General features: G+C 38.1%; 1 protein-coding gene across 1 annotated transcript in view; it reads left to right on the forward strand.

The window, feature by feature from the left end:
- The first annotated feature begins 2,415 nt into the window (after positions 1-2,415).
- Positions 2,416-27,453, forward strand: part of LOC128563315 (minichromosome maintenance domain-containing protein 2-like) — a 304,071-nt gene continuing 279,033 nt past the window's right edge. The window contains exons 1-8 of the mRNA XM_053558654.1: positions 2,416-2,422; positions 10,475-10,602; positions 10,680-10,739; positions 13,196-13,391; positions 14,620-14,742; positions 14,872-14,976; positions 16,131-16,256; positions 19,162-19,407. Coding sequence (XP_053414629.1) covers positions 2,416-2,422; positions 10,475-10,602; positions 10,680-10,739; positions 13,196-13,391; positions 14,620-14,742; positions 14,872-14,976; positions 16,131-16,256; positions 19,162-19,403 — 987 coding nt within the window. The 3' untranslated portion in view covers positions 19,404-19,407. The remainder of the gene's footprint in view (positions 2,423-10,474; positions 10,603-10,679; positions 10,740-13,195; positions 13,392-14,619; positions 14,743-14,871; positions 14,977-16,130; positions 16,257-19,161; positions 19,408-27,453) is intronic.

Consider the following 27,453-nt stretch of genomic DNA (forward strand, 5'->3'; position numbering starts at 1 on the left):
CAAATTGGATAAGAAAAAAAAAATTGAGCTTTCTAAAGTATTTGCCTAATTGGAATTAAAAAGTAAAACAACAATTTCTGAGCCAATGTTAATGTATATAATGTGACACAAGTTAAAACTACTTCAGGCAGATGCACATTCAGTAGTTTTTATATCTTAGAAAAAGTACAGGAAACTGGCCATAAAATCATAACATACCAACTTGTACACTTACAAGAAATAAAAGAGAGTAACTATAGAAAACTTTAAAAGAATGCTTAATGTGCAATTCTGATTCTGAGTTTAGAGGTTTTTGAAGCCATGTAGGAAATATTCTTGTGAAAGAGGTCAATGACCCAGTTTAGATACTCTAAGAACAAACATTTCTTCTATGTTTTCTTGAGAAGGAAATCACCAATACCCTTTGTCTTAAAAATGTTCTGCAGAATGTGGGTGGTATGCCTTTGTTAGGCTAATGATATTTACATTCAATACAAATACACTGAATCTTCCTTTAGAGGTGAAGACTTTAACATCTACACTGTAAATATTTGGTTTATTTGGCACTACTGTAAGTTTTGCTTTTACACAAAGCTCTTTGCTTCTTATAAAGCAAAATAAAAATTGTCGTTTCTTGTATGATTTTTTTCTGTGAAGTCATTCCTTAACTATACTGCCAAAACTTAAAGTGCAATATTGTATATTTTAAGAACAAATTTAAAATAGAATTTTACTGTTTCTCAGATCATAAGAAATACAAATCTATATAGTATAATAAAATTAGCAAAAAAATTCATGATCATCTAACATCTGTCAAAATTGTTGATGGCTACAGCGGCTTCCCAACCATTGTTACATCAGGATACACACAGAAAATCACAAAATTGGGTTGTCACGCCTGGAGAGTAGCTGCCAAATGATGTAGACATTGGTAGCATGTGCTCTGCACAGTTTTAATATACCAAAATAATTTTTGAATTTAAGAAATTTATAAAGAGAGTAAACACTGTACAGGTATAATTTCAGCAATAGTAAATTTTTTTTCTTTTTCTTTTTTCTTTTTTTTTTTGAGACAGTCTCACTATGTCACCCTGGGTAGAATGCTGTGGCATCACAACTCACAGCAACCTCCAACTCTTGGGCTTAAGCGACTCTCTTGCCTCGGCCTCCAAAGTAGCTGGGACTACAGGCACCTGCCACAATGCCTGACTGTTTTTTTGTTGTAGTTGTTGTTGGCAGGCCCAGGATGGGTTCCAACCTGCCAGGCGCAGTGTATGTGAGCTACAGGCGCCGAGCCTTTAATGTAAATTCTTTTGCAGGAATCGGTCTCATATTTTTTCTAATATATTTTTCGTAATTTATTAGGGAGAAGAGATTTCCACTTTAATTTTAGTTAAATCTTTGAGAAAAAAGCCTACAATGAGTTGTCAATATTTAAATATTTGTGTTTTAATGATTGTATTATGGAATCCAGAAAGGTTATATACAATAAAAGCAAGCCACTCAAATGGTCAAATCTGATCTCAGCATGTTGTATTTTCTTCGATTCTTTCCAGCCTTGCTGTATTGAATTTTTGTCTTATGCTGCCTCAATGACAGTAAATAATAATACAAAAATGACAGCTAGATTTATTAATGATATATTGAGGGTCTGGGGAGGTGCTTTGTTTTGTTTTGTTTTTTTGAGATAGGGTCTCACTATGTGGCCCAGATTGTTCTTGAACTCCCATCTTCAGTCTCCTAAGTAGCTGGGATCAGTAATACTTCCTTTGTATGATATCTCCTAGCAGTATGCATCTATTAGATATCAAAACCAAAGCTTTATATTAATATTTATCAAAACTTTAACACTTAACAGCTGTTCATCTTGCTGTATAAAAAGTATAACAATGAAAAATATTAAAAGGCAAAACAAAATTAGCTATAAAAGGCAAAATAAAAACAATTCATAATTTCACCACTTTAAAAGAAGTAGTTGAACCATTTTGCCAGATCACATGTAAGACTTGGAATTTGGAGTAAAAGAAAAATTAAAGGGCTAGAGTAATGGGGGTGCTGTACAAAAGGGGAAAGGGTTTGGGTTGCATAAAATCTTCCACATACACATGCCTGAGTTAAAAAACTAAGATGAATATACTGGATAATAAAAAATATTCATCTATTCATTTTTATGAACCTGCCTGACAGATGTTCTATGTGAATGTATCTAAAAGTAAATATTGCTTATCACAAAGACTTGTTTTACACATTGCATATACCTTAAAAGTTTCAACCAAATTGGGAAATTTCTAATTCAAGCTACCCCTGAAAATTTGTTTCTGATGCTCAGTGATACTCTGTAATAATAAAGTCCTGTAAGTATTTACAGCAATGTAGCAGTAAGGAGCAATGAAATTTTGATTTTAGATATAAACCGTCATTTTCAAAGAGTTCGCAATGTGTGGTAATGTGCTGAATTCTTAAGGTATTAAATTCTATTCTTAGGTCTAACCTGTATGTCAGAGTGTGAGTAAGTATATAAAAAGCTTTTAGACTATTTTGCTAGACTCGTTTGATATGAAACTATTACTTTGGCTCTCTGGGCTGGGGCCTGGTTCATGGCGACATGGCTAAACGCACCAGGAAGTTCGGGATCGTCCTTCCTGCTATGGTGCCTCCCTCCAGAAAATAGTGAAGATTGGAATCAGCCAGCACACCAAGTACACTTGCTCCTTCTGTGGCAAAACCAAGATGAAGAGAGGAGCTGTGGGGATCTGGCACTGTGGTTCCTGGACCTACAACACCACTTGTGCTGTTACAGTAAAGTCTGTGGTTAGAAGACTGAAGGAACTGAAAGACCAATAGAAGCTCTTCCTTTTCAGACAACACAAGCCACTAATAAATGGGTTAATTTATGTAAACAAAAAAAAACTATTACTTTGGCACAGAAATGAACTGTTATGGCTATAACTGATTAATCAAACTTTTAAAGTATATTAATATCTTCTTGAAGAATTGATTCTTTTTTTGTGTGTGAGACAAGAGTCTTACTTTGTCACCCTCGGTAGAGTGCTGTGGTGTCACAGCTCACAGCAACCTCCAAATCCTGGGCTTAGGCGATTCTCTTGCTTCAGCCTCCCAAGTAGCTGGAACTACAGGTGCCCGCCACAATACCTGGCTATTTTTTGTTGCAGTTTGGCCAGAGCCAGGTTCGAACCTGCCACCCTCGGTATTTGGGGCCGGCGCCCTACCTACTGAGCCACAGGTGCTGCCCTGATTCTATTTTTAAATATAAGGCCTATCATCAGACATAGCCTATGCCCATCTAAAATATTAAAAATAGTGGCTCATGCCTGTAATCCTAGCATTTGGGAGGCTGAGGCAAGAGGATTGCTTGTGACCCACGGGGGCAACATAATTGACCCTCCATCTCTACAAAAAATAGAAAACTTAGCCAGGCTTGGATGGCTGGTGGTTCGTGCCTTATAGTCCCAACTACTCCAGAGCCCAAGGCAGGAGGATTACTTAAGCTCAGGAGTTTGAAGTTACAGTGAGCTATGATCATGACAGTACCGTTTTGCCCAGGCAACAAAGGAATCCTGTGTTTCTAAAAATAAAATAGTATTCAAGACCACAGAATTGTAGTACCAATCTAGACAGCCTTTTGCTGTTGTTAATTGATTACTATTCCACAAAGATATTTTATTCATCTCACCAGTAAAATAGATTATATTCTCTCAAAGAAAGAAACTGAGGTGTTTTGTGACCTCTATTATATGTGGAAAGGAATGGCCTCAATCTTCCATGGAAAGTGATCCAACCTTCTGAGTCCCCACTTCCCCAGTGCAATGGAGCAGAGTTGATAACTGTATCACAAATACTAATGGTGAAGGAACAGGCACAATTTTTAAAGCTTGGGAAGATTTTTAGTGACAGCTTTATTAAGATCTAATTCATATACCATACAAGTCACCTATCGAAAGTGTATAATTCATTGGCTTTCAGTATATTCAAGCTATATTCAGAATTGTTCAGCTATCACCACAACTTTAGGTCATTTCTATCACTTCAGAAAGAAACTGAATGGATAAACAAAATGTGGTATATATAAAAGGAAAGAAATTTTAACATGCTACAATATGGATGAAGCTTGAAGATATTTTGCAAAGGTAATAACCCAGTCACAAAAGAACAAATGCTATATGATTCATTCCATTTATGGGAGGTACTTAAAGTAGTCAAATTCAGGGAGACAAAGTATGACAGTTGCCAGAGGACAGGGGAGGGAAGAATGGAGCATTATTGTTTAATGGGTCCTGGGTTTCAGTTTTGGTGGAAAAAAGTTCTGAAGACAGGTGGTGGTGATGGTTATACAACAATGTGAATGTATTGTACTTAATGCAACTGAAATGTACACTTTCCCATCTCTAGAAAAAATAAATTATTAAGTCCCAGGTGTTCAGGAGGCTGAGACAAAAGGATCTTTGACACCACTATACACTCCTTCCTTGCCAACAGTGAGACCATGTCTTTAAAAAAAATTTTTTTAGGGCAGCGTCTGTGGCTCAAAGGGGTAGGGCGCTGGTCCCATATGCCAGAGGTGGCGGGTTCAAACCCAGCCCTGGCCAAAAAAAAAAAAATAATAATAAATAAATATATAGAAATGCTACTTAAAAAAAAAAAAAACTTTTTAGAATGGTAGATTTTATGTATATTTTACCACAATTTTAAAAAAAAGTAGACAGTGCCCACAGCTCAGTGGGTAGGACAGCGTCCACATACACGGAGGCAGGCGGTTTGAACCTGGCCAGGCCCAGCTAAACAACAATGACAACTGCAACCAAAAAATAGCCAGGCGTTGTGGTCGGAGCCTGTAATCCCAGCTACTCGGGAGGCTGAGGCAAGAGAATTACTTAAGCCCAAGAGTTTGAGGTTGCTGTGAGCTGTGATGTCACTGCACCCTAGTGAGGGCGACATAGTGAGAATGTCTCAAAAAAAATTAAAATGAAATAAAAAGAAAGTAAAAAGAACTCCAATACCCATTAGCAATGGCTGTTTTTCCCTCCCCGTTTTTGGACTTCATGCGTGTGTACGGATTCACAGAAATTCCCAGACATTTCATAGAAACGCAATCACACGTGTGCGCTTTTATGTCTGGCTTCTTTCACTCTATATGTTTTATGTCATTACTTTTTATGGCCCCCAAATATTCCATGGTATGGATACATCACATTTATCCATTGATGGCTGATGAACATTTAGGGCTCCGCACAGTGGCTCAGCCCTGTAATCCTGCACTCTGGGAGGCCGAGGCGGGTGGATTGCTTGAGCTCAGGAGTTCCAGACCCGCCTGAGCAAGACCGGTCTCTAAAAAGAGCCGGCATTGCGGTGGGCGCCTGCAGTTCCCGCTACTGCGGAGGCTGCGGCAAGAGAAGCTCTTGAGCCCAAGAGTTGTTTTTGCTTTTTTCTTTTTTTTTATCTTTTTTGAGACAGAGCCTCAAGCTGTAGCCCTGGGTAGAGTGCTTTGACATCACAGCTCACAGCAACCTCCAACTCCTCCTGGGCTCAAATGATTCTTTTTTTTTTTTTTTTTTTTTGTAGAGACAGTCTCTCTTTACCGCCCTCGGGTAGAGTGCCATGACGTCACACAGTTCACACCAACCTCCAACTCGGGCTTCCGTGATTCTCTTGCCTCAGCCTCCCAAGGAGCTGGGACTACAGGCACCCCCCTCAACGCCCGGATATTTTTTTGTTGCAGTTTGGCCGGGGCTGGGTTTGAACCCACCACCCTCGGCATATGGGGCCGGCTCCCTACTCACTGAGCCACAAATTCTTTTGCCTCAGCCTCCCAAGTAGCTGGGACTACAGGCGCCCGCCACAACGTCCGGCTATTTTTTGCTTGCAGCGGTCATTGTTGTTTGGCGGGTCCGGGCTGGATTCGAACCCTCCAGCTCTGCTGTATGAGCCTTAGCCGCTTGAGCCACAGGCACCGAGCCTGAGCCCAAGAGTTTGTGAGCCGTGACACTATGGCACTCTATCCAGGGTGACAAAGTAAGACTCTGTCTGAAGACAAAAAAAGAAAAAAAAAAAAAAAGCACGTTTAGGTTATCTACTTTGGGGCTACTATGAATAATATCATGGACATTCGTGCCTAGGTTTCCACGCGAGCATTTCAATTCTCTTGAGTATGCACGTGTGCACACGTAAGGGTGGAATCGCTGGGTCACATGTGTGCACACGTAGGGGTGGACTCTGGGTTTAGTTCTTTGAGGGCGTACTGGCTTGTTTTCCGAAGTTGCAAGCCACTGCATTACCACCAGCAGTTTTAAATTTTTTAGGCAAACATCGACACCCTCTGCCTGCAGTAACATGGAAAAGCAACCATAGCCCTGTCTCTTCTCGGCCTGGGTGGGAGGGAGCAGGCGCGAAGAAATTAACGCAGCGGGGACCAGCCGGCTGGTTTCCCTGGCCACAGAAGGGCGCCTGCAGTCCCGGGAGAAGGCGCTCGCGCGCCAGGGCCCCGCCGCACCGGCGCTGCAGGAGCGCCACGGACTAGCTGGTGGGCGACTGCGCGGGTGCAAACCAGCACCCGGCCGAGGGCGGTGGTACCGGAGGTTGCTGTAGTGCGTGGCAGGGGTTCTGGGTCCTACTTGGTGAGGCTGGCTCCTTACCCATCCGCTTTGGTTGTGAAGTGTTTTCCTGCCGCCTTCCCCTCCTCAGTCCATCCCTGGTTGCTGACCGGGCGAGGAGGGGATAGGATTTCGCGCCTGTTGCAAGTAAAGCAGAACTTGGGGTTTGTTTTGTTTTGAGACCGAGTCCCACTCTATCGCCCAGGTTCCAGCTCAGTGGCGTCGCCCTAGCTCATAGCAACCTCAAACTCCTGGGCTAACGCGATCCTCCTACCTCAGCCTCCCAAGTAGCTGGGCCAGCAGGCGCCCGGCTGTGTTTAGAGACGGGGTCTGGCTCTTGACCGGGCCGGTCTTGGGCGATTCAGCCCGCTCGGCCTCCCAGGATGCCCGGGTCACACGCGTGAGCCACCGCGCCCGGCCAGAACTGGGTTCTTTATACTCTGGGGAGGGCCAAAGACTTAGAATTCTATCCCTCTTCGCCTTTTTTAATGCTTTTCACAGCCTCCCGTATCTTTTCGTCCACTTAATCCTCTTCCTTGAAAATCTTCGACGCCCCAGCACCGCCACTTTAACGCTGGCGCCCAGACTTTAGCCTCCTCCTTTCCACGGTGCTGAGTTCCAGGCGCTGGTTTACTTCCCGCCGGCCTCGCATAGACCTGGGCGTCGCAGGAGGCAAAGTCAGGTTATCGCGAATGAACTTTCCCTGATCTCCCTGCGCTTCTCTTTGGGTGCCACACTACCTATGAGAGCAACATCATCCAGTCACGCCAACCCACTTACCCTTGGCTAATTATTCTTCCCCGTATTGTACGGACCCGCTACTAACCAGGTCCCGTGTAAAGTCTTTAAAATTCTAGACTCTAACTACTCCATTTCTCTTGTATGTTGTATGTAGCTAGCGCCCTAGCCACTGAGCTGTGGGCACCGAGCCATGAGTTTATTAATTGCTAAAGCTCCAGAACTGGCCATACTATTTTTAAGAATGTTGCAACACCTAAAAGCTGATTATTGACTCTTCCGCTACTCCAACCTACTTTACTAGCGGCGGCAGGGACTGATTCCCAAAATAAAAATCTGACCGTTGGCTCGGCGCCTGTGGCTCAAGCGGCTAAGGCACCAGCCACATACACCTGAGCTGGCGGGTTCAAATCCAGCCCGGGCCCGCCAAACAACAATCATGGCTGCAACCAAAAAAATAGCCAGGCGTTGTGGCAGATGCCTGTAGTCCCAGCTACTTGGGAGGCGGAGGCAGGAAAATCGCTTGAGCCCAGGGTTGGAGGTTGCTGTGAGCTGTGATGCTCTACCCAGGGCAACAGCTTGAGGTTCCGTCTCAAAAAAAAAAAAAAAAAAAAAAAAAATCTGACCATTATTTAGTCTCTGTTTTACAAATGTTAGTGAGTTCTCAAATAATCATCATGGACTACAAAAGTTTTCAGAATCTGCATAATCTGACCTCACCCAACTCTTTCTTTATCATTTTCATTCATCCCTGAAAACCTAATGTTACCCCAGAAGGTGAAACTTGATGTCCTAAACACAACACGCATTTTAGGATCATTGTACTTGATGGCCACCGAGAAATAAACTCTGAAGTTTCACCCCTAAGTAATTTTGGAAAGGACAGTCTCAGTTACTTTTCTTTGGAAAGTAGCCTAAACTCCAAATAGTAGAAATATGGATCCAGTGGTGTAGAACTGATAATGGAGGTAGGGAGTGACCTCTATCTCTGGAACACTGCCTCCTCTTTCTCTTCACCTCTCTTCCAATAAGTGAAACATTCATCTATCAAATGACCCTTTTAAAGTAGAATTCATAGCTTCTCTATAACCCTACTGTATTCAACTAAAATGTCCTAAAACAATAGAAAATCTTATGACCCATATGCAAGATGATCCCAATATCAAATATTTGTAAAGTATTTCGTAAATGTTGGCCCTTTTGTGCTTCCTAGTATACTCATGTTTCTATTATAGCACTTAAATTGTCACATAACTGTTTACATGTGTCTTCCCTCACTGTACTCTTTGTGAAAGATAAGAGGCTACGTTTTACTCATCTTTGTATCCTTTGTGCATAGGACAGTCTGGTACCCAGTAAATAGTAGATGCCAAGTAAATATTTGGAAACCAGTGAACCAATGTGTTAGTCGTTATTTCTGACTTCTCTAAGTTGGCAGCTTCTTGAAAGGCAGTATCTAGTCTTAAGCATTTTATTCCTAGCACCTACTGCAATTATATATTGTTTCCAATTAGTGCCTCTTGTCTTTAAATGAATTTTATATATTCCATTCTGTACTCATTACCATGGTTTAATGTTTTATGTTGGTCACTGATACAAGCTACAGAACTGAAAGGGCCTTAATGATCTAATACAACCCTTTCCTTTCCCATGCAGTGGTTCTCAACCTTCCTAATGCCTCCCAATGCTGCGACCCTTTAATACAGTTCCTCATGTTGTGGTGACCCCCAACCATAAAATTATTTTCATTGCTACTTCATAAGTGTAATTTTGCTACTGTTATGAATCATAATGTAAATATCTGATATGCAGGATGTATTTTCCTTGTTACAAAGGGTTGAGAACTGCTGCTAAAGAGAGGTCAGATGATTTCCCCACAACAACCAGGAAATGCTGGGTCTAGAATCAAGTTCTCAAATTTCCCAGGTTTCTTTGTTCTACCACATTTTGCTACTTAGATTAAATTTTCAAGACATCTATTCCACTTTCATTTTAAAACACCAGAGATCCTCATTATCTGATACTGTTTATTTCAACAAGCATTTTTTTTGTAATTACCTACTCTGTTAAACATTTGAGGCTATTGTTTTTCAGTTTGCAATCTTATGAGAGGATCTTAGAACCTAGTGTTGATAAAAATGTTATTTGGCAAAAGAAAGCAAAGTTTTGTTTCTCTTCGGGTAGGAATTTTTTCAAAGTTAGAGATTTTACTTAGTTTTATTTCACACTTTAATAGTTTGTAAAGTCTTACTATAGGACTTCAAAAGTAAAATTTGTCTTATTTTATTTCTAGGTTTTCTGATCCTTTTTCTATAGTTTCACCATCTATACTCTTTACCAACAACTGTGGTTTATCAGTTGGTAACACAGAAGAATCATTAACTAGGAGAAAATGTCAAATCTAAAAATGAAAGAGGTAGCCCTTATTTATCTTGACAGAAGTGGAGGCCTCCAAAAGTTTATAGATGATTGCAAGTACTAGAATGGTATGTTTGGCAAAGATGACTATTTTATTTCATTTTATTTTTTTATTTTCCTTTTTTTTGTAGAGACAGAGTTTCACTTTATTGCCCTCGGTAGAGTGCCGTGGCGTCACACAGCTCACAGCAACCTGCAGCTCCTGGGCTTAGGCGATTCTGCTGCCTCAGCCTCTCGAGTAGCTGGGACTACAGGCGCCCGCCACAACGCCCGGCCATTTTTTTGTTGCAGTTTGACCGTGGCTGGGTTTGAACCCTCCACCCTCGGTATATGGGGCCGGCTCCCTGCTCACTGAGCCACAGGCACCGCCCTCATTTTATTTTATTTATTTATTTTTTTGAGACAGAGTCTCATATGTTGCCCTCGGTAGAGTGCTATGGCGTCACGGCTCACAGCAACCTCAAACTCTTGGACTTAAGTGATTCTCTTGCCTCAGCCTTCTAAGTAGCTGGGACCACAGGCGCCTGCCATAACACCTGGCAATTTTTTTCTTGTAGTTGTCATTATTGTTTAGCAGGCGGGGCTAGGTTCTAACCTGCCAGCCTTGGTTGTATGTAGCTAGCGCCCTAGCCACTGAGCTGTGGGCACCGAGCCATGAGTTTATTTTAGAAACTATCAACTAAATTCCAACATATAATTATCTTGACTATGACTTTTATCTGTTTTCACAGATTCTAAACAAAGTTCTGCTGTCTATCGATTCAATATTTTAATAAATCCTTCTCATGTTGAATTAGATGCCGAACTTGGAAATCACATTTTACATCAGCCTTTACAAGCTGCTCGAGTTTTTCAATCAGTAAGTTAAAGAAAGAAATAATTTTATACCACATGGAATTTTTGGTAACTTTTTTGTTTGTTTGTTTGAAATCATAGGTCTGTTTTATTGCTGTTAAGACTCTCTCATTAATTGGACAATTACAAACAGAAACTCAAGTAAGTTTTAGTGAAATTTAGCAAAGGAAACTCAGATACAAACTTTTATGATGACTTCTAAATAAATATTTCTGTATTCATTTATTTTAACTGAGGAAAGAGGATCACTTGAACCCAAAAGTTGGAGGTTGCTGTGAACTATGATGCCATTGCACTCTATCCAGGGCAACAGCTTGAGACTGTTTAAAAAAAAAAAAAATTCTTTTTGTTTATTAAAAGGTACCTAGGGCGGCGCCTGTGGCTCAGTCGGGAGGGCACTGGCCCCATATACCAAGGGTGGTGGGTTCAAGCCCGGCCCCGGCCAAACTGCAACCAAAAAAATAGACGGGGGTTGTGGCGGGCGCCTGTAGTCCCAGCTACTCGGGAGGCTGAGGCAAGAGAATCACCTAAGCCCAGGAGTTAGAGGTTGCTGTGAGCTGTGTGAGGCCAGGGCACTCTACCGAGGGCCATAAAGTGAGACTCTGTCTCTACAAACAAACAAAAAAAAAAGGTATACTATATTTTTTCAAAGTTCAATGAACTATCTTACACATGCATTTTTATTCCCTATATTGTTACTTATAACATTAAGCACTTTTATAATAAAACATTTCAAACATACCCGAAGCAAAGAGAATAATATACTGAATCTCTCAGATTTAGTGTTACAATATTTTGCCATACCTGTATCTTCAGTTTTTTCCTGAAATATTTTAAAGCGAATCCTAGATGTTCTATTATTTTATCCCTACATACTTTAGTATCAACCTCTGAAAACTATGAACATTTTTCCTGTATAACTACAATGCCATCATCACTCCCTTACAAAAGTAACAGTAATTCCTTGATATCATCTAATATCCATTTCATATTAAAATTTGCTTTTTTTCTCAAGAATGTCTTACAATTAGTTGGCTCAAATCAGGACCAAAACGAGGTTCACGCATCATAATTGATTCTTACATCTCAGTAAGTCTCTTTCAGTCTAGAACTATTCCCCCCCACCCTTTTTATACCAATGACTTTTTGAAGAAACTAGTTAATTGTCCCTTGTTATATGACCTGAAGTTGTCTAATTGCTTCTTTGTGGTGCTAGTTATCTTATTCTCCTGTACCTCATATTTCTGAAATAGAAGTTGGCTCTAAAGGATTTTTTGATTCAGAGTCAACTCATTTTGACAAGAATACACCATTGTTGATATAATGTATTCTATATTGCACTATATCAGGGGGATATAATATCTGTTATTCTACTTTTAAGTATCACAGTCGATCAGTGGGTTCATGTGATATCATTCTGATCTCTCCATTATATGGTTTCTCATCAACTTTTACTTAATGGTTTTAGCAGCCATTGATGTTCATTGCCTAGAATCTTTGACTTTTTTTTTTTTTTTTTTCGTAGAGACAGAGTCTCACTGTACCGCCCTCGGGTAGAGTGCCGCACAGCTCACAGCACCCTCTAACTCTTGGGCTTACGCGATTCTCTTGCCTCAGCCTCCCGAGCAGCTGGGACTACAGGCGCCCGCCACAACGCCCGGCTATTTTTTTTGTTGTTGTTGTTGTTGCAGTTTGGCCGGGGCTGGGTTTGAACCCGCCACCCTCGGCATAGGGGGCCGGCGCCCTACTCACTGAGCCACAGGCGCCGCTTAGAATCTTTGACTGAATTAGGAGTTGTCAAATTGCATTTTTTTCAATTTTAGCATTTTTTCTGAATTTATTAGCCAAAATTACTCCATAGAAGAAATTTTTCCTCATCAACTATTTGCTTACTTTGAAATACAATTTTTACTGGAAAGACAGGATAAATGTGTGATTCTTTACCTTTATACATTTTCAGAAAGTAACAAGTTGAAATCTAGCAGCTTCCGATGATGAAACTCCAAGGTTTTTTGCTTTTTGTTTTTTCTTTTTTAAAATATGAAGAACTCATGGACTTTTTAATATAGCTGATATTTTAATGAATCTGTTATTCCTTTTGATGCTCTTCAAATTGCACCTATATCCTTTTGACATACATATGCCATTTGCTTTTTATGGATCCCTTGATTTCTGTCACAAGAAGATGCCCCAGTCCATATGGTATATTTTCTGTCCCAGACCTGAATCAGCCATTTCTCCAGGGAGCTCTGGTTCCTTTTAGTGAGAAATGGTATTTACAGATCACATTCTGGGTACTAGGAGTTCTTTGCTCTTGGGTTAACATTGTTTTTTCAAGTCTTTTCAGTGGATATAGCAAGGAAATGTGTACATTTTTGGAAAGATGAGTTCATACCGATATTTTCAATTAAAAACACTAGATTATAAGATTTTCACTTCTTTGATTTTATACTAGAACCTCTTTTCTCTTATGCTTAAACGTTTGTTGCTAACATTAACAAATCATTTAGTTAATTTACTCAGCAGTATACTTACTATATTGTAATGCAAGTAAAATTGGATCTGCAATTTTTAATACAATTTTATATTCCTATTAGATTAATATTGTGCTGAAGTTAACACATTTACCTGCTCTGCCAAGTTATGCTCTTGATCTTAGTGACTTTCCACTTGATTATACATCTCAGAGATTTTATATGCTACAAGGAATTGTGATTGCAATGATGACTGTAACTAAGCATACACAAGGTGCAAGGTTCCTTTGTACAGATGAAGCATGCCCCCTTTCAAAAGGTAAACATTAAAATGGAAAATCAAAACATCAAGCAATTTATTGTTTAACCCCAAATTATGTTTATAGTTAGTTAGAAAACATAAAGTAGAAAGAGTGGAATAAAATTTGATATCTCCTAATGTGTATACTTTTGCTTTACTAATCTTTTTTTTTCTTGAGACAGAGTCTCAAGCTGTCACTCGAGGTAGAGTGCTGTAGCATCACAGCTCATGGCAATCTGCAATTTTGGGGCTTAATGATTCTTTTGCCTTAGCCTCCCAAGTAGCTGGGACTACCAGGCATCTGCCACAATGGCTGGCTATTTTCTTTTTTTGTTGGTTGTTGTTTGGCAGGCCTGGCTGGATTCGAATCCGCCAGCTCCTGGTGTATGTGGCTGGTGCCCTAGCCACTGAGCTATAGGCGCCGAGCCTGCTTTAGTAATCTTTAAAAAACATTCTTTCTCCTTTTCTCCCCTGGTCCCAACTTAACAAATGCACCTGTGTTGCTGAAGTATTTGTTCTTTTTCTTTTTTTTGGAGAAAGAGTGTCACTCTGTCACCCTGGGATTGAGTGCTGTGATGTCAGAGCTCACAGAAACTTAACATTCTTGGGCTCAAGAAATACTTTTGTCTCAGCCTCCCCAGTAGCTAGAACTATAGGCAACCCCCACAATGGCTAGTTTTTCTATTTTTAGTAGAGATGGGGTTTTTCTGTTGCTCAGGCTAGTCTCAAACTTCTGAGCTCAAGCAATTCACCCACCTGGGCTTCCCAGAGTGCTAGGATTACAGAGGTCCTTCCTTCCTTCCTTTTTTTTTTTCTTTTTTTTTTTTTAGAGAGTCTCACTCTGTCTCCTGGGCTAGAGTGCTGTGCCATCAGCCAACTTCACAGCAACCTCAAATTCCTGGATTCAAGTAATCTGTTCTTCCTATCTCAGCCTTCTGAGTAGCTGGGACTACTGGTGCCCACCACAGCACCTGGATCAATTTTTTTATTTTTGGTAGAGATGGAGTCTCACTTTTGCTCTGGCTGGTCTTGAACTTCTGAGCTCAAGGGATCCTCCCACCTCACTCTCCCAGAGTGCTAGGATTTCAGGCATGGGCCACTTGCCAGGCCATGAATAAATATAATTTTTAATGGATTGAAAATAGCTAAATCTGAAAATAAATTATGAAATAATAATTTATAATAACAATTATTGTTGTTTAATAATAATAAACAATGAAATAAGCTTTTCATTGTTTTCTTTCAGGATTTCAGTATATAAGAGTGCATGTGCCTGGTGCTACAGAATCTGCAACAGTACGAAACGACTTTTTGTGTAATCTCTGTGCATCTTCACTTCAAGAAGACAGAAAATTTAGAGTAGTTGGTGGTAAAATGCATTTACATTTTATAATTACAATTTGTAAAATAGTGTCAGTTTGTAAAATAGATATTTCAATGTGAAAATTACATTGAATGTATATTCTAATATGTCATTATTTTTTCACTTTTCCTTAAGATAAACAGATAGTTGAAATAATTACCACAAAGGCACTTCAGGCTTATCGAGGATATTCTAACAACCAGCCATTTAGATTCCAGTCTCTTACAATTTTCCTAAGAGGTAAGTAAATTCTGTTTGAAGTCAAAATAAATTGCTATAAATTATGTAATTGACTTGTTTATACTCATATATTATAAATAGTACTTCTATAGCTTAAGAACCACATCTTCTTATTCTTGTGTGTTTTAAAAAATATTCGTATTTAAGTAATGTATCAATTATTTAATTAGTTATACAACACTCACTTAAAATGATACGCATGTACTAGCACCTGTCCATAGCACTATGCTAAGTAAGTCCCAGGGTTACCGTAATTTTAAGGCAATGATCTCTCATTATTCCGTGTGTGTCTTCAATAAATATTGGAGTTATTGCTCGGTTCTCTGGAGCTAGAGAGAAAAGGAAGAAAATGGAGATCATTGTTTAATCTTCACAGAAAGAAAGAAGTTAATCCAGGCCACCCCTTGTGAACTTGTCTTTCACAGCTTTACCATTAGTCAACTTCTAAGTGTGGAGGATCAGAATGTTTGGAATGATGTTTTAAAATAAACTTGGAACTCATGAAAAGCCTTGCCCAGTTTGTAGATACAAGAGAGGAACCTAGTATAATGCCAGAGGGTAGACTTTGTAAATAGACAGACCCTAGATGTGAATTTCAGTTTTGCTATTTACTAGTAATTTAGCCTTCCGTGAGTCACTTAATGCTCTCTGTTTCTTCAAATATAATGTTGAGGTAAGAATATCTACCTATCTTACAGTTTACAATTAGATAATGTATGTACAAGTACTCAGATGTTTTGTAGACAGACAATATATGTACAGTACCTTATATGTATTGAAGACCGTAAAATTGTCTTCCCAAATAAAATTATTACTCATAAGGTCACTTTTATTAACATTCTTTGTTATTTAATGCAAAGATGTTTCATCTTATATAGAATGATTTTTTTTCTTTTGACTATATTATAGAAGAGTATCTAGTTGCTGTGTCACATGCTTCTTGAAGTTAATTCATCATTGCATATAAAAATCAAAATTTATCAGCAATAAAATTGTATCAACTTACATTAATAATGTCACTGTATATGGATATTATACTAAATAAAAGTAAACACTCAACTCCTGAATTATTACTAGTTCTGGATCTTTAAGCCATATGATCATGTACAAGTTCATTTAATGAATATATATATTCTTCTGTTTAATAATTTTAGATGAATCAGTGAATAAAATGAATATAGGAAATGAATATAAAATTATTGGAATTCCTACATGTGTAGAAACTGCACAAACTACTGTCTGTATAGAAGCAAATAATATAACTTTTTGTAATTCAAAAGGTAAGGAAAATATAAGCACCATATATTAACAAATATTTAAATTTAAATCCGTTCAGCAAATAAATATTGTTTGCCTGTGTGCATTCTTCTATATAAGAATAGAAGTTATAAACAAGGTATAACTTACTATAAGTTATAAACATGTTATAACTTATTATAAGTTATAAACATATATATACATATATAATTTGTTATAAGTTATAAACAAGACAGTCAAGGTTCCTCCTCTTAAATTGTATGAAAGACAGATAATAAACTTGTAAACTAATCAATAAGACAATTTCAAATAATAAATGCTATGAAAGAAATAAAACAAGACAATGTTGTGGAAGCCTCCTAACAGACAAGACTCCTTTCTTTGCGCTAAGTTTTATTTTATTTTATTTTATTTTATTTTATTTTATTTTATTTTATTTTATTTTATTTTTTGAGACAGAGCCTCAAGTTGTTGCCCTGGGTAGAGTGCTGTTTCATCACAACTCATAGCAACCTCCAACTCCTGGGTTCAAGCGAGTCTCTTGCCTCTGCCTCCCAAATAGCTGGGACTACAGGCGCCCGCCACATCGCCTGGCTATTTTTTATGGTTGAAGCCATCATTGCTGTTTGGCGGGCCTGGACTGGATTCAAACCTGCCAGCTCAGGTGTATGTGGCTGGCACCTTAGCCACTTGAGCCACAGGCGCCAAGCCGAGCTAAGTTTTATTTTGATTTTTTTTTTTTTTTTTGGCCAGGGCTGGGTTTGAAGCTGCCACCTCTGGCATATGGGACCAGCGCCCTACCCCTTTGAGCCACAGACGCTGCCCTATTTTGATTCTTTTGTCATAATTAGCAATGAGAAAAATGCTTCAGGATGCCAAGACTTAGAGGTTACTATACCATTCTTTATTTTCTAGTAAGGCAGTTCTAAATAACAGTTTTGATCTGAAAAAGAGAACTATAAAATAGCATAATTTTCCTCAAGTGAGTGCTGAACCAATCAAGAAATAAGACAAGAGCTAGTTACAGTGGCTCACATCTGTAGTCCCAGCTCCCAGGAGGTTGAGGTGGGAGACCAGGAGTTTTAGACCAGACTGGGCAACATAGAGAGCCCCTTGTCTCTAAAAAAATATTTTTAAATAAGATAGGCCAAATGCACAGCTCATGCTTGTAATCCTAATACTCTGGGAGGCTGATGTGGGAGGGTTGTTTGAGGATAGGCATTTAAGACCAGTCAGAGCAGAGTGAGTCTTCATCTCTACAAAAAAATAGAAAAATTAATCGAGGTGGTGGTGTGTGTCTGTCTCAGCTATTCAGGAGACTGAGGCAGGAGGATTGCTCAAGCCCAGGAGTTAGAGGCTGCGTTGAGCTATGATGATACCACTGCACTCTAGCCTGGGAAACAGAGTAGTTTGAAACCCTATCTCAAAAAAAATAGACTAAGTAAATTAAATAAATAAACCAACAAATAAATAAATAAGACAAAAGATAAAAGCAGAAGCAGATGAGGGCCAAAATATTACCTTTATTACTGATAATTTCTTTTAACAGCTCCAGCAGATTTTAGCATATTAAATAAACAAAAGTGGAGAGCAGACCTATTCTTTTAACTTGGTTCACAAATATCTAAATGTAGAAAAGTCTGGTTAAATCTTGGGTAGAGCTAGAATTTTTGGAATGAATAGATAGCCATCTGCAATAATAGAGGCCCAACTTGAATTTAAATGTAAGTGGATTCTAAATATTTCTACTTATCTTGAAAAGAAAAGTTTATTAAAAGAAAGCACTGATGGGCTAGTTTAGTGATCTTTTTTAATATTTTCTGCTGTTGAGTTTCTGAAGATTTATTGATTTTGATAGTAGAATATGTTTCCCAGGCTAGAGTGCAGTGGTGCCATCATAGCTCAACGCAGCCTCTAACTCCTGGGCTTGAGCAATCCTCCTTACATATAGGCGAAAAAGTGTGCTTTCTTACGCTGACATCCAGAATTAGGCAAATTTACCCACCCAAATGTGTCAAGAGCTGGGCTAAAAGGCCTCACTTAGTCCATGGGGATGGGTGAGTATAGAAGATCATTGCTCTATGACATCAGCCAAGAGGAAGGAGACTGGGATATACATGCACTGCATTTTTTCCCCAAATTGATCAATTTGATAAACCAGTCATTCAGGAATTGGAGAGATCTAGGGGATGGAGAAGATCTAGAATGTTGCAATATAGTACAGTATAGTGCTTTCAAAGTAGTAGAATATAAATCTTTCCTTTTAACAGCAACATTCAAATATTCCTCATTCTGCTTATTGTCCCTCATTGAAAGTGATACTATTTCACCAGGTGCAGTGGTTCACACGTGTAATCCTAGCACTCAGGAATGAGTTGAGACCTGTCTGAGCAAGAGTGAGACCCTGTCTCCACTAAAGATAGAAAAATTGTGGTGGGTGCTTGTAGTCTCAGCTACTCAGGAAGCTGAGGTAGGAGGATCACTTGAACCCAGGAGTTTGAGGTTGCTGTGAACAAGGCTGATGCCATGGCACTCTAGCCTGGGGCAACAGAGTGAGACTCTCTCTCAAAAAAAGGAAAGAAAGAAAGAAAGTGATACCCTTTCAAACATAGATATGCAAACACAGTAGGCAAGAGTTCCATGATCTGGTTCTGCTCACATCAATCTTTGAAAAAAAAGAATGAAGAATTTGTCCGCAGGCCCCAGTCAATCTGTTTGAACACACAGGGTGATCTCTTCCCTTTATCATACTTCCTGGGGTAGAAATGATAGACCAGTGTGCCTCCAATCATAATTTAATATCATTGTAAGAATTTGAATATGTCTTTAAAACTATAATTTGATATTTTAGATAAATGGAATCAAGTGTCTGTAATGTGTTTTCGTTTTAAATCCCTTTCTAACATATGTGTTAATATTTATTTTCAGTTCCTTCAGGAATTAGTGACGACTTCAAGCGTCTCCTTTCCTTGACTTCCAGTTCATGCTGGAAGTTTACAGCAATACTTGCCAATATCTTTGCATCACAGATTGTTCCTCCTGGGACTTACAATTGGCTCAAACTCTGTTTGTTGATGAGTCTTGTACAGACAAGTGACCGTAAAAAGGAACTGGAAGATTGCCTGGATATTTTAATTATAACAAGTGATACTCTACTAGTAGACAGGTAAATATGTGACATGAACATTTTTCTTTTTTTTTTTTTTATTAAGCAGACCTAGGCAGACCTAGGGTTCAAACCCCCCACCCATGGTACACAGGACCAGCACTTTAAGTGAGCTACAGGTGCCCAGCTGACATGAATTTTTTAAAATGTTAATTGGCCACAGGTTTGTATAAATTTTTTCAATAAGCATTATTATAAGAGGAATATTTAGGATTTATCTGAACTAGTATGTATAATTATTCTAGTCACTTTTTATCAATAAAGTAATAAAGTTTTGAAACGTAAGTAGATAAATGAGATATTTGCTTTTAATATTTTGAGAGTGTAACCACTCGAAGTTTGAACCTTTTCCCTCACTCATTCCTTTGCGGATATGTAGCAAATGCATCCTTCCCAGCCTTCCTTTTCCCCCATTTCCTGGCTCTACCTTTGTGCTTTGTTTTCATTTTTTAGTAATCTTCCCCGCAAGGAGCCAAGAAGCCATTTTTAAATTTTTCTCCAAGATTCCATTCAATAATATTGATTCACTGTACCCAACAGTGCCAAAATTACTGTTTTGGTGATACCTCATTCCTAACTTTGGAATAGGCCTCTACTCAGAGTTTTGTGGCTCCCCATTAGCAAGTACCCTTTTCTTAAAAAGTGACATGAATGTTCACAAAATTTAGAATAAGCTCCTTTTAAAATATTTTGTATGTAATTCTAAAGCAAAAAATAAATTTATAAAGTGAATTTAAAGTAGAAAAATGCAAATCACCATCATATTAATTATACAAATAATATTTTGCTAAAATTAAATTGCCACTTATAATGATCCAAAATTCCATATATTTCACCACTTTGTTTTCTACTCACGAAAGTATTTAGTTCCCTGACATACTCACCATGTCTGGCTATTTCCAAACTTTTAAATTTTATAATCTGAGAGGTAGAAAATAGTATTTTATTTTTATTTGCATTTCTTAAATGCATTTCTTATTTCAACTGGAAATAACTTTCAGCATCATTTAAATCTTACTAAACAATTGTATTATTTTTTATAAACCTCCTAATTTTGACCATTGTTTATTTTTCTTTTTTTATTGTTTATTTTTCTAAGTTGTTTATCTACTTCTTACTAATTTGTGATGGCAGTTGTAAATTAAGGCCTTTGTCTCTTTCCCTGTTTGTCATTAACCATTTGACTTTTCTTATGATATTTGGGTCTATATGGCAGATTTAATTTTGTTTGTCTTGAAGTAAAATTTGTTTATAGTATAATAATCATATCTTATTATTACCATTAAAATCAATTAATGAATTTTAACAAATACATAGACTCCTATACTCGCTACCACAATGAGCTATAGAACATTTTTATCACCCAAGAAATTACCCTCATTCCCTCTTCCAGTCAGTTCCTGTCTCCACAGGAGATTTCTGTAACCATAGATTAATTTTCCTATTGTTAAACTTCATAAAATGGAATCACACAGTGCATCCTCCTTGGGGTCTAGTCTCTCTTGTTTAACAAAAAGTTTTTGAGATTGGTCCAGTTTTATGCGTCAGTACTTCATCATTTTTTTTGATGAGTAGTATTCTCTTCTATGAATATACCACAGTTGTTTTTCCAGTCTCCTAGTGGTGGATGTTGAGTTTTGCATGTTTTGACTAGTATAAAGCTACTGTAAACATTCTTGTACAAGTCTTTTTATGGAAATATTATTTTCATTATCTTGGGTAATACCTGGGACTGGGATTGCTGTTTCATAAAATAGATGAACCTGTAATACAGTATTTAACTTTACAAGAAATTGCTAGTTTTCCAAGGTGGTTGTACATTCCAGCCAACAATATGAGAGTTCTACTTGTTCCCAATCTTATCAAAATTTCTTTTGTCAATCTTTTTCATTTTAGACATTCTAGTGACTATGAAATGGCATCTCATGATTCTCATTTGCACATCTCTGATGACTACTGATTTGAGCTCTTTTTCATGTGCTTATTGTGGCTATTCATACATCATCTTTTATGAAGTGTTTGTTCGAGTTCTTTCCGTACCTTTTGAGGAGCATGCACATCTTAACAATATTGAATCCTCCAATCCATTAATGTTGTCTATCTCTCCTTTTATTTACATCTTCTTTAATTTCTTTCAGCAATGTTTTATAAAGATCATGTATGTTTTGTTAAATGGATTCCTAAATATTTGATGCTTTTGATGCTACTAAAATAGCATCGAATTATTTTATTAAATTCATTTTCAATAGTTTGCTATAAATATATAGAAATACAACTAATTTTTATATTTTGACTTTGTATTCTGTGACCTTGCATCAGTAGTTTTAAAAGTTCCCCACCTGAGGCGGTGCCTGTAGTTGAGTGGGTTGGGCGCCAGCCACATATACCAAGGCTGGTGGGTTTGAACCCCAACGGGGCCAGCTAAAACAACAATGACAACTGCAACAAACAGTAGCCAAGCATTGTGGTGGGCGTCTGTAATCCCAGCTACTTGGGAGGCTGAGGCAAGAGAATCACTTAAGCCCAAGAGTTTGAGGTTGCTGTGATCTGTGACACCACGATACTCTACCAAGGGCAACAGCTTGAGACTCTGTCTCAAAAAAAAAAAAAAAGAAAGAAAAAAGTTCCTCACCTGAGCTCACATGTTTGGGACCAACCTGAGCCAGATAGCTGGGCGTTGTGGTGGGCGCCTTTAGTCCCAGCTACTCCTGAGGCTGATGCAAGAAAGTGGCTTGAGCCCAAGAATCTGAGATGATTGCTGTGAGCTGTGATCCCAGCGCACTCTACCAAGGTCTACAAAGTGAGATGTCTCAAAAAAAAAAAAAAACAACAAAAAAGAGTTGCCATGATATAGAGGCAGATGGGACATTGGCAAGCTTAATGCAAAAAAATCTAAATAAGCAAAAGCAAGCAATCTATAAAAAGAAGAAGGTTCAGTTCAAATGTCATCTCTGTGTACCTTTCTGTGGCACCCTTCTAGCAAGAAATAATACTCCCTTCTGATTGTTTTGAAGATATTATTTTAGTACTTACCGCTTTATGTTTTAGTTTTTTATGTCTTTCTTTTTAGGCTTTCTAAGTTAAGGACCAAATCTCATGTATGTTTTTATCTCTAGCAAGTAGCTGGTATAGCACAGGTATTCAATAAACATGGAATGAAAGTAAATTTAATTGTGTATCTGTTAACACATTCTGACTTCTAAAAATCAAATAAAAGTAATAAAAATTTTATTATTTTTTTCCCCTTAGGCTTTTGAATTTTAGCATAAGCCTTGTTCCCCATGGTATATGTCATCTAGTCTCTACTGAAATTTTGCCCACTCTATCCAGGAATAAGTATGGAACTGGAGCAGTTAGCATTCAAGCTGGCAGTGCTTTGCTAGCCAAAGGTGGTATCTGCTTTATAGGGGATGTGGCTTCACACAAAAAAGATAAACTTGAACAGCTTTAATCAAGTAAACTTTTCTTCAGATTAATTTTTACTTATTTAACCTATACTCTTCATCAGTCAAGGAGTTATTTAACAGTGAAGATAGTATTGCATATGTTTTAGGAATTCAGAAGTTACATTAAATGCCATTTTTCATTTCAGGTTTATAAATAAAAACAGGGGAATTTGTATCTACAAAAAAAAAAAAAAAAAAAAAGAGGGGAATCAAATGTGCAAATGTCCTGTGCTAGCCTTTGGTGTTGTGCTAACACGTGAGTTTACATTGGGCCAGATTTATTTCCTCTTCTTGTCTTATTGCATTAGGACCTCCAGTACAATGTCGAAAATTAGTGTGAGAGGGGAATTCTTGCCTTGTTCCTGATCTTATCAGGAAAGCCTAAAATTCTCATCATTAAATATGATGTTAGCTGTACATTTTCCATAATTTTTCTTTATCACATTGAAGTTCTCCTCTATTCCTAAGTTGCCGAGAGTTTTAATCATGAATGGGTATTGGATTTTGTCAAATTCTTTTCTGAATCTATTAATATGATCATTTTAATATGATTTATTTTTCCTTTAGGCTGTTAGTGTGATAGATTACATTACTTAATTTTTTTTTTTTCTTTGCAGTCGTGGCCTGGGCCAGGCTTGAACCCCACACCGCGGGTACATGGGGCCGGCACCCTACTCCTTGAGCCACGGGCACTGCCCACATTACTTAATTTTTGAATATTGAACCAATCTTGCATACCTAGAATAAATACCACTTGGTTGTGGTATATAATTCTCTTTATACATTGTTGAATTTGATTTGCTACTACTTTGTCAAGGATTTTCCATTAATGTTCAAGAGCAAATCTGCTCTATAGTTTTCTTTTTACAGCAGAGAAAGGGTTTATTTTGCAAAGCACTAATAAAGACTAGCAAATTCTCTCAAGTCTGTCTCTCTGAGAATTCGGGGGACAGTTTTTTTTGGAAATTTTTGGCTGGGGCTGGGTTTGAACCTGCCCCCTCCGGCATATGGGGTCGGCGCCTTACTCCTTTGAGCCACAGGTGCCGCCCTGACAGTTTTTTTTTTTTTCAGGTTAATTGAGGATATAAAGAATTAGGTTACAGTGTTTGCGTGTGTTAGGTAAAGTCCCCCTTACAGTTGTGTCCTGCCGCAAAGAGATGTGCCATACACCCTAACACTGTGTCCATTAAGTGGGAGCCCACCCATCCCCCTCCATCCTCCCCTGTCCCACTATCTTGTTCCAACACCCCCCACCTTGAATTGATTTGAGTTTTTCTCTTATGTGGGCATGTATTAGATGTGTACTGGGTTCATATTAGAATTGAGTCTATTGGATTCTTGTTTCTCCATTCTTGTGATATTTTACTAAGAAGAATGTATTTCACTCCATTCAGGATAATACAAAAGATGTAAAGTCTCCATCTTTTTAATGGCTGAATAGTATTCCATGGTATACATATACCCCAGCTTGTTAATCCATTCCTGGATTGGTGGGCATTTAGGTTGTTTCCACATTTTGGTGATTATAAATTGATCTACGATAAACAATCTAGTGCAAATATCCTTACGAGAAAATTATTTTTTTTTCTTCTGGGTGGATGCCTAGTAATGAGATTGCAGGATCAAATGTAGTTTTCTTTTCTAATAATATCTTTGTCTTCTTTTGGTATTAGGGTAACACTGGCTGGGCCGGTTATAGCTAACAAGAATGTGAACAGCCATGGACTGGGAGAAGAGCAATAAGGGCCTGGCCTTCTTGACATGTCAGCACGAATATATGAGAGTGTTCAAAGTACACAGCATATTGTTTCACCCTGCAGGAGAGGGCAGAAATAGGCTCATTCGATTAGGGCAATTGAATTTTGACCATAGCACTAAAGCCAGTCAGTGGGAAACAAGTTTTTCAGTAACAGTGGAACATCTGGGTACCTATATGGAAAAAATTAATCTTAGCCCATATCTCCCAAGTATACACAATAATTAATTTGAGATGGATCATAAACCTAAATATAGAAACTAAAAATACAAAGCTTCTGGAGGAAAATGTAAATATCTTCATGACATTAAGGTAGGCAATGATTTCTCACTAAATAAAAGAATTGATAGACTGAACTTCATAAAACTAAAAAGTTGTTTTTATTAAAAGGCCCCATTTAAAAAGTAAATAGCGAAACAAGCAAAAAGAAAATAATTGCATATACATATAATGTACATATACATATACTATAATATACATATATGTATTATATATATTATATATTATAATATACATATACATATAATGTATTTGCCAGAACATAAAAACTATTTCTATAAGTCAATAATATAAAAAAAAAAATAATTGACAACAGACTTGAGTAATGATTTCTCACAGGAATATAGACAAGATGACCAAAAAGCATATGAAAGGGTATTGAACATCAGTAGTTATCAGAGAAATGAAAATAAAAACCACAATGAGATACCGATATCAAATACTAGCAGAGCCAGCGTCATTAGTGTGGAACAAGTGCAGTTGCCCAGAGGCCCTGCTCCTGCCACAGGACCTTGGCATTTTGGTCAAAACTCTGCTATCACCATCCTCTAGTGTTTTTTTGGTAGGTAGTCAAGATTGATTTAGGAGGAACTTAACATACAAAGCAGTCTTGTGTGCTGGCAAGACAAGGTAGATCTCCATGCTCACAATGCTTTTATGCCATGCATGGAAAAAAAAGGGAAAGGGAAAATAAAAGAAAAAACTACTGATGGCATTTTAAGCCATTTGGTTGCTTTTTGCTTTACTTTCTACTTAAAGGAATTGTTTGGGTTCCCAACATTCTTCAGTGTGCATGGCGACAGAGGAATGTTGTGGGCAATAGCAATTATCTTGAGATAACCAGTCCTCTGGTTGCTACGTCCTACAACTCACTCTGTGGTCATGTACCCACAGTACATTTTTACAGGGCCAGCCACAGAACCATTACCAGCTATAGTGTTTACTGAGGGCAAAGGGAAATGCAGAAAAGTCCTTATTTTTGGAAAGTCACAGGGGTCAAATGCAATGGTTTGTTACGTGTAGGGGTTTTGAGGAGCCTTATTCAAACTCCACTTTACTCTTACGGCAGTATTCACAAATCCTTCCAGGTGCTTCACTCTGAAGAACTAATTTTTTTTTTTTTAAGAACTAGCTAAATCTTAAATTAGTACATTTTGATTTTCCTGCAAGCTCCAGTTTTTCCAACATGTGCAGATTTTCCAACTCAAGTCATTTAGCGACGACTGTTTCTTCTGTACTCCAGCTGTAGCCTCCTACACTCCCTGTTTCTTTCCACATCCACACAGATTCTAATCCATAAGTGGGAGCTAAACAATGGGTACACGTGGTCATAAAGTGGTGTAAAGGGCAATATTTTTTTTAAAACATATTTGTATCAGTCTTGTTTAACTCAAATTTTCAATAATTTTATCTTTTAACTTGTGTTTTATAAGGAAATCCAGTGAGACCATGGAGTAGAGGAGACACATACATGTGTGTATCTGCTGTTCGTTGTTGCCCTTTCTCATACACCATTTGTAATCACCTATGCTGCGTCTCTAACATACCTTGGTTTTTTCTTTTTTTGGAGATACATACACTTTTTTTTTCTTTGAGACAGAGTCTCACTTTATCGCTCTCAATAGAGTGCTATGGTGTCATAACTCACAGCAACTTCAAACTCTTGGACTTAAACAATTCTCTTGCCTCAGCTTCCCAAGTAGGTGGGACTATAGTGCCCACCACAACAACTAGCTATCTTTAAATATGGGGTCTTGTTCTTCCTCAGGCTGGCCTTAAACTTGTGAGCCGAAGCAATTTACCCACCTCGGCATCCCAGAATGCTAGGATTACAGGTGTGAGCCACCACGCCCAGCCTCTACCACACTTATTATGTACTTGCTTTGATTCTTGCTGGACTCTTATGTGTCATGAGTACACTGCAATTCAGTGCTCATATTCCATATTAACACCTCTTCAGCTGAGTATGAGGGAGTGCTAATTGCCCCAAGCTCCCCAAGCCTTCTGTTTGAACCAGACTTACTTCTAAAAAGGAAAGAAGGCTATGGCATTTTTAATAAACACGAATGACCAAGAAACCCTATCGTAGTCTTTCTTACTTGGTTACCTCTCTGTGCCTATTAATTATAGTGAAAATGATGACACAGGAGGGAAGGGGAAAATAGGACAACCCCATATTTCTTTTTTCTTTTCAGTCTTTCCTTACTCATCAGAAAGCTATAGGGAGAGAGTTTTAGTGAAAATGTGTGCCTATCAAGAAGTAAAAACTGGAAGAAGCACATTACCTGACTTCAAATTATACTACAGAGCTATTTAAACCCAAATTGCATGATACTGTCATAAAAATAGACATATAGAGAACTCAGAAATAAAGCCACACATCTGTAATGAACTTATCTTCAACAAAGTTGCCAAGAGCATGCATTGGGGAAAAGACAGTCTCTTAGTGAATGTTGCTGGGAAAACTGGGATATCCATATGCAGAAGAATGAAATTTACATCCTTATGTCTTATATACAAAAATCAGATCAAAATGTATTAAAGACCTAAAGCAAGGACCTGAAACTATGAAA

This window comes from Nycticebus coucang, chromosome 13 (genome assembly GCF_027406575.1).
Source record: "Nycticebus coucang isolate mNycCou1 chromosome 13, mNycCou1.pri, whole genome shotgun sequence".
In the NCBI taxonomy this organism is placed as follows: Eukaryota; Metazoa; Chordata; class Mammalia; order Primates; family Lorisidae; genus Nycticebus; species Nycticebus coucang.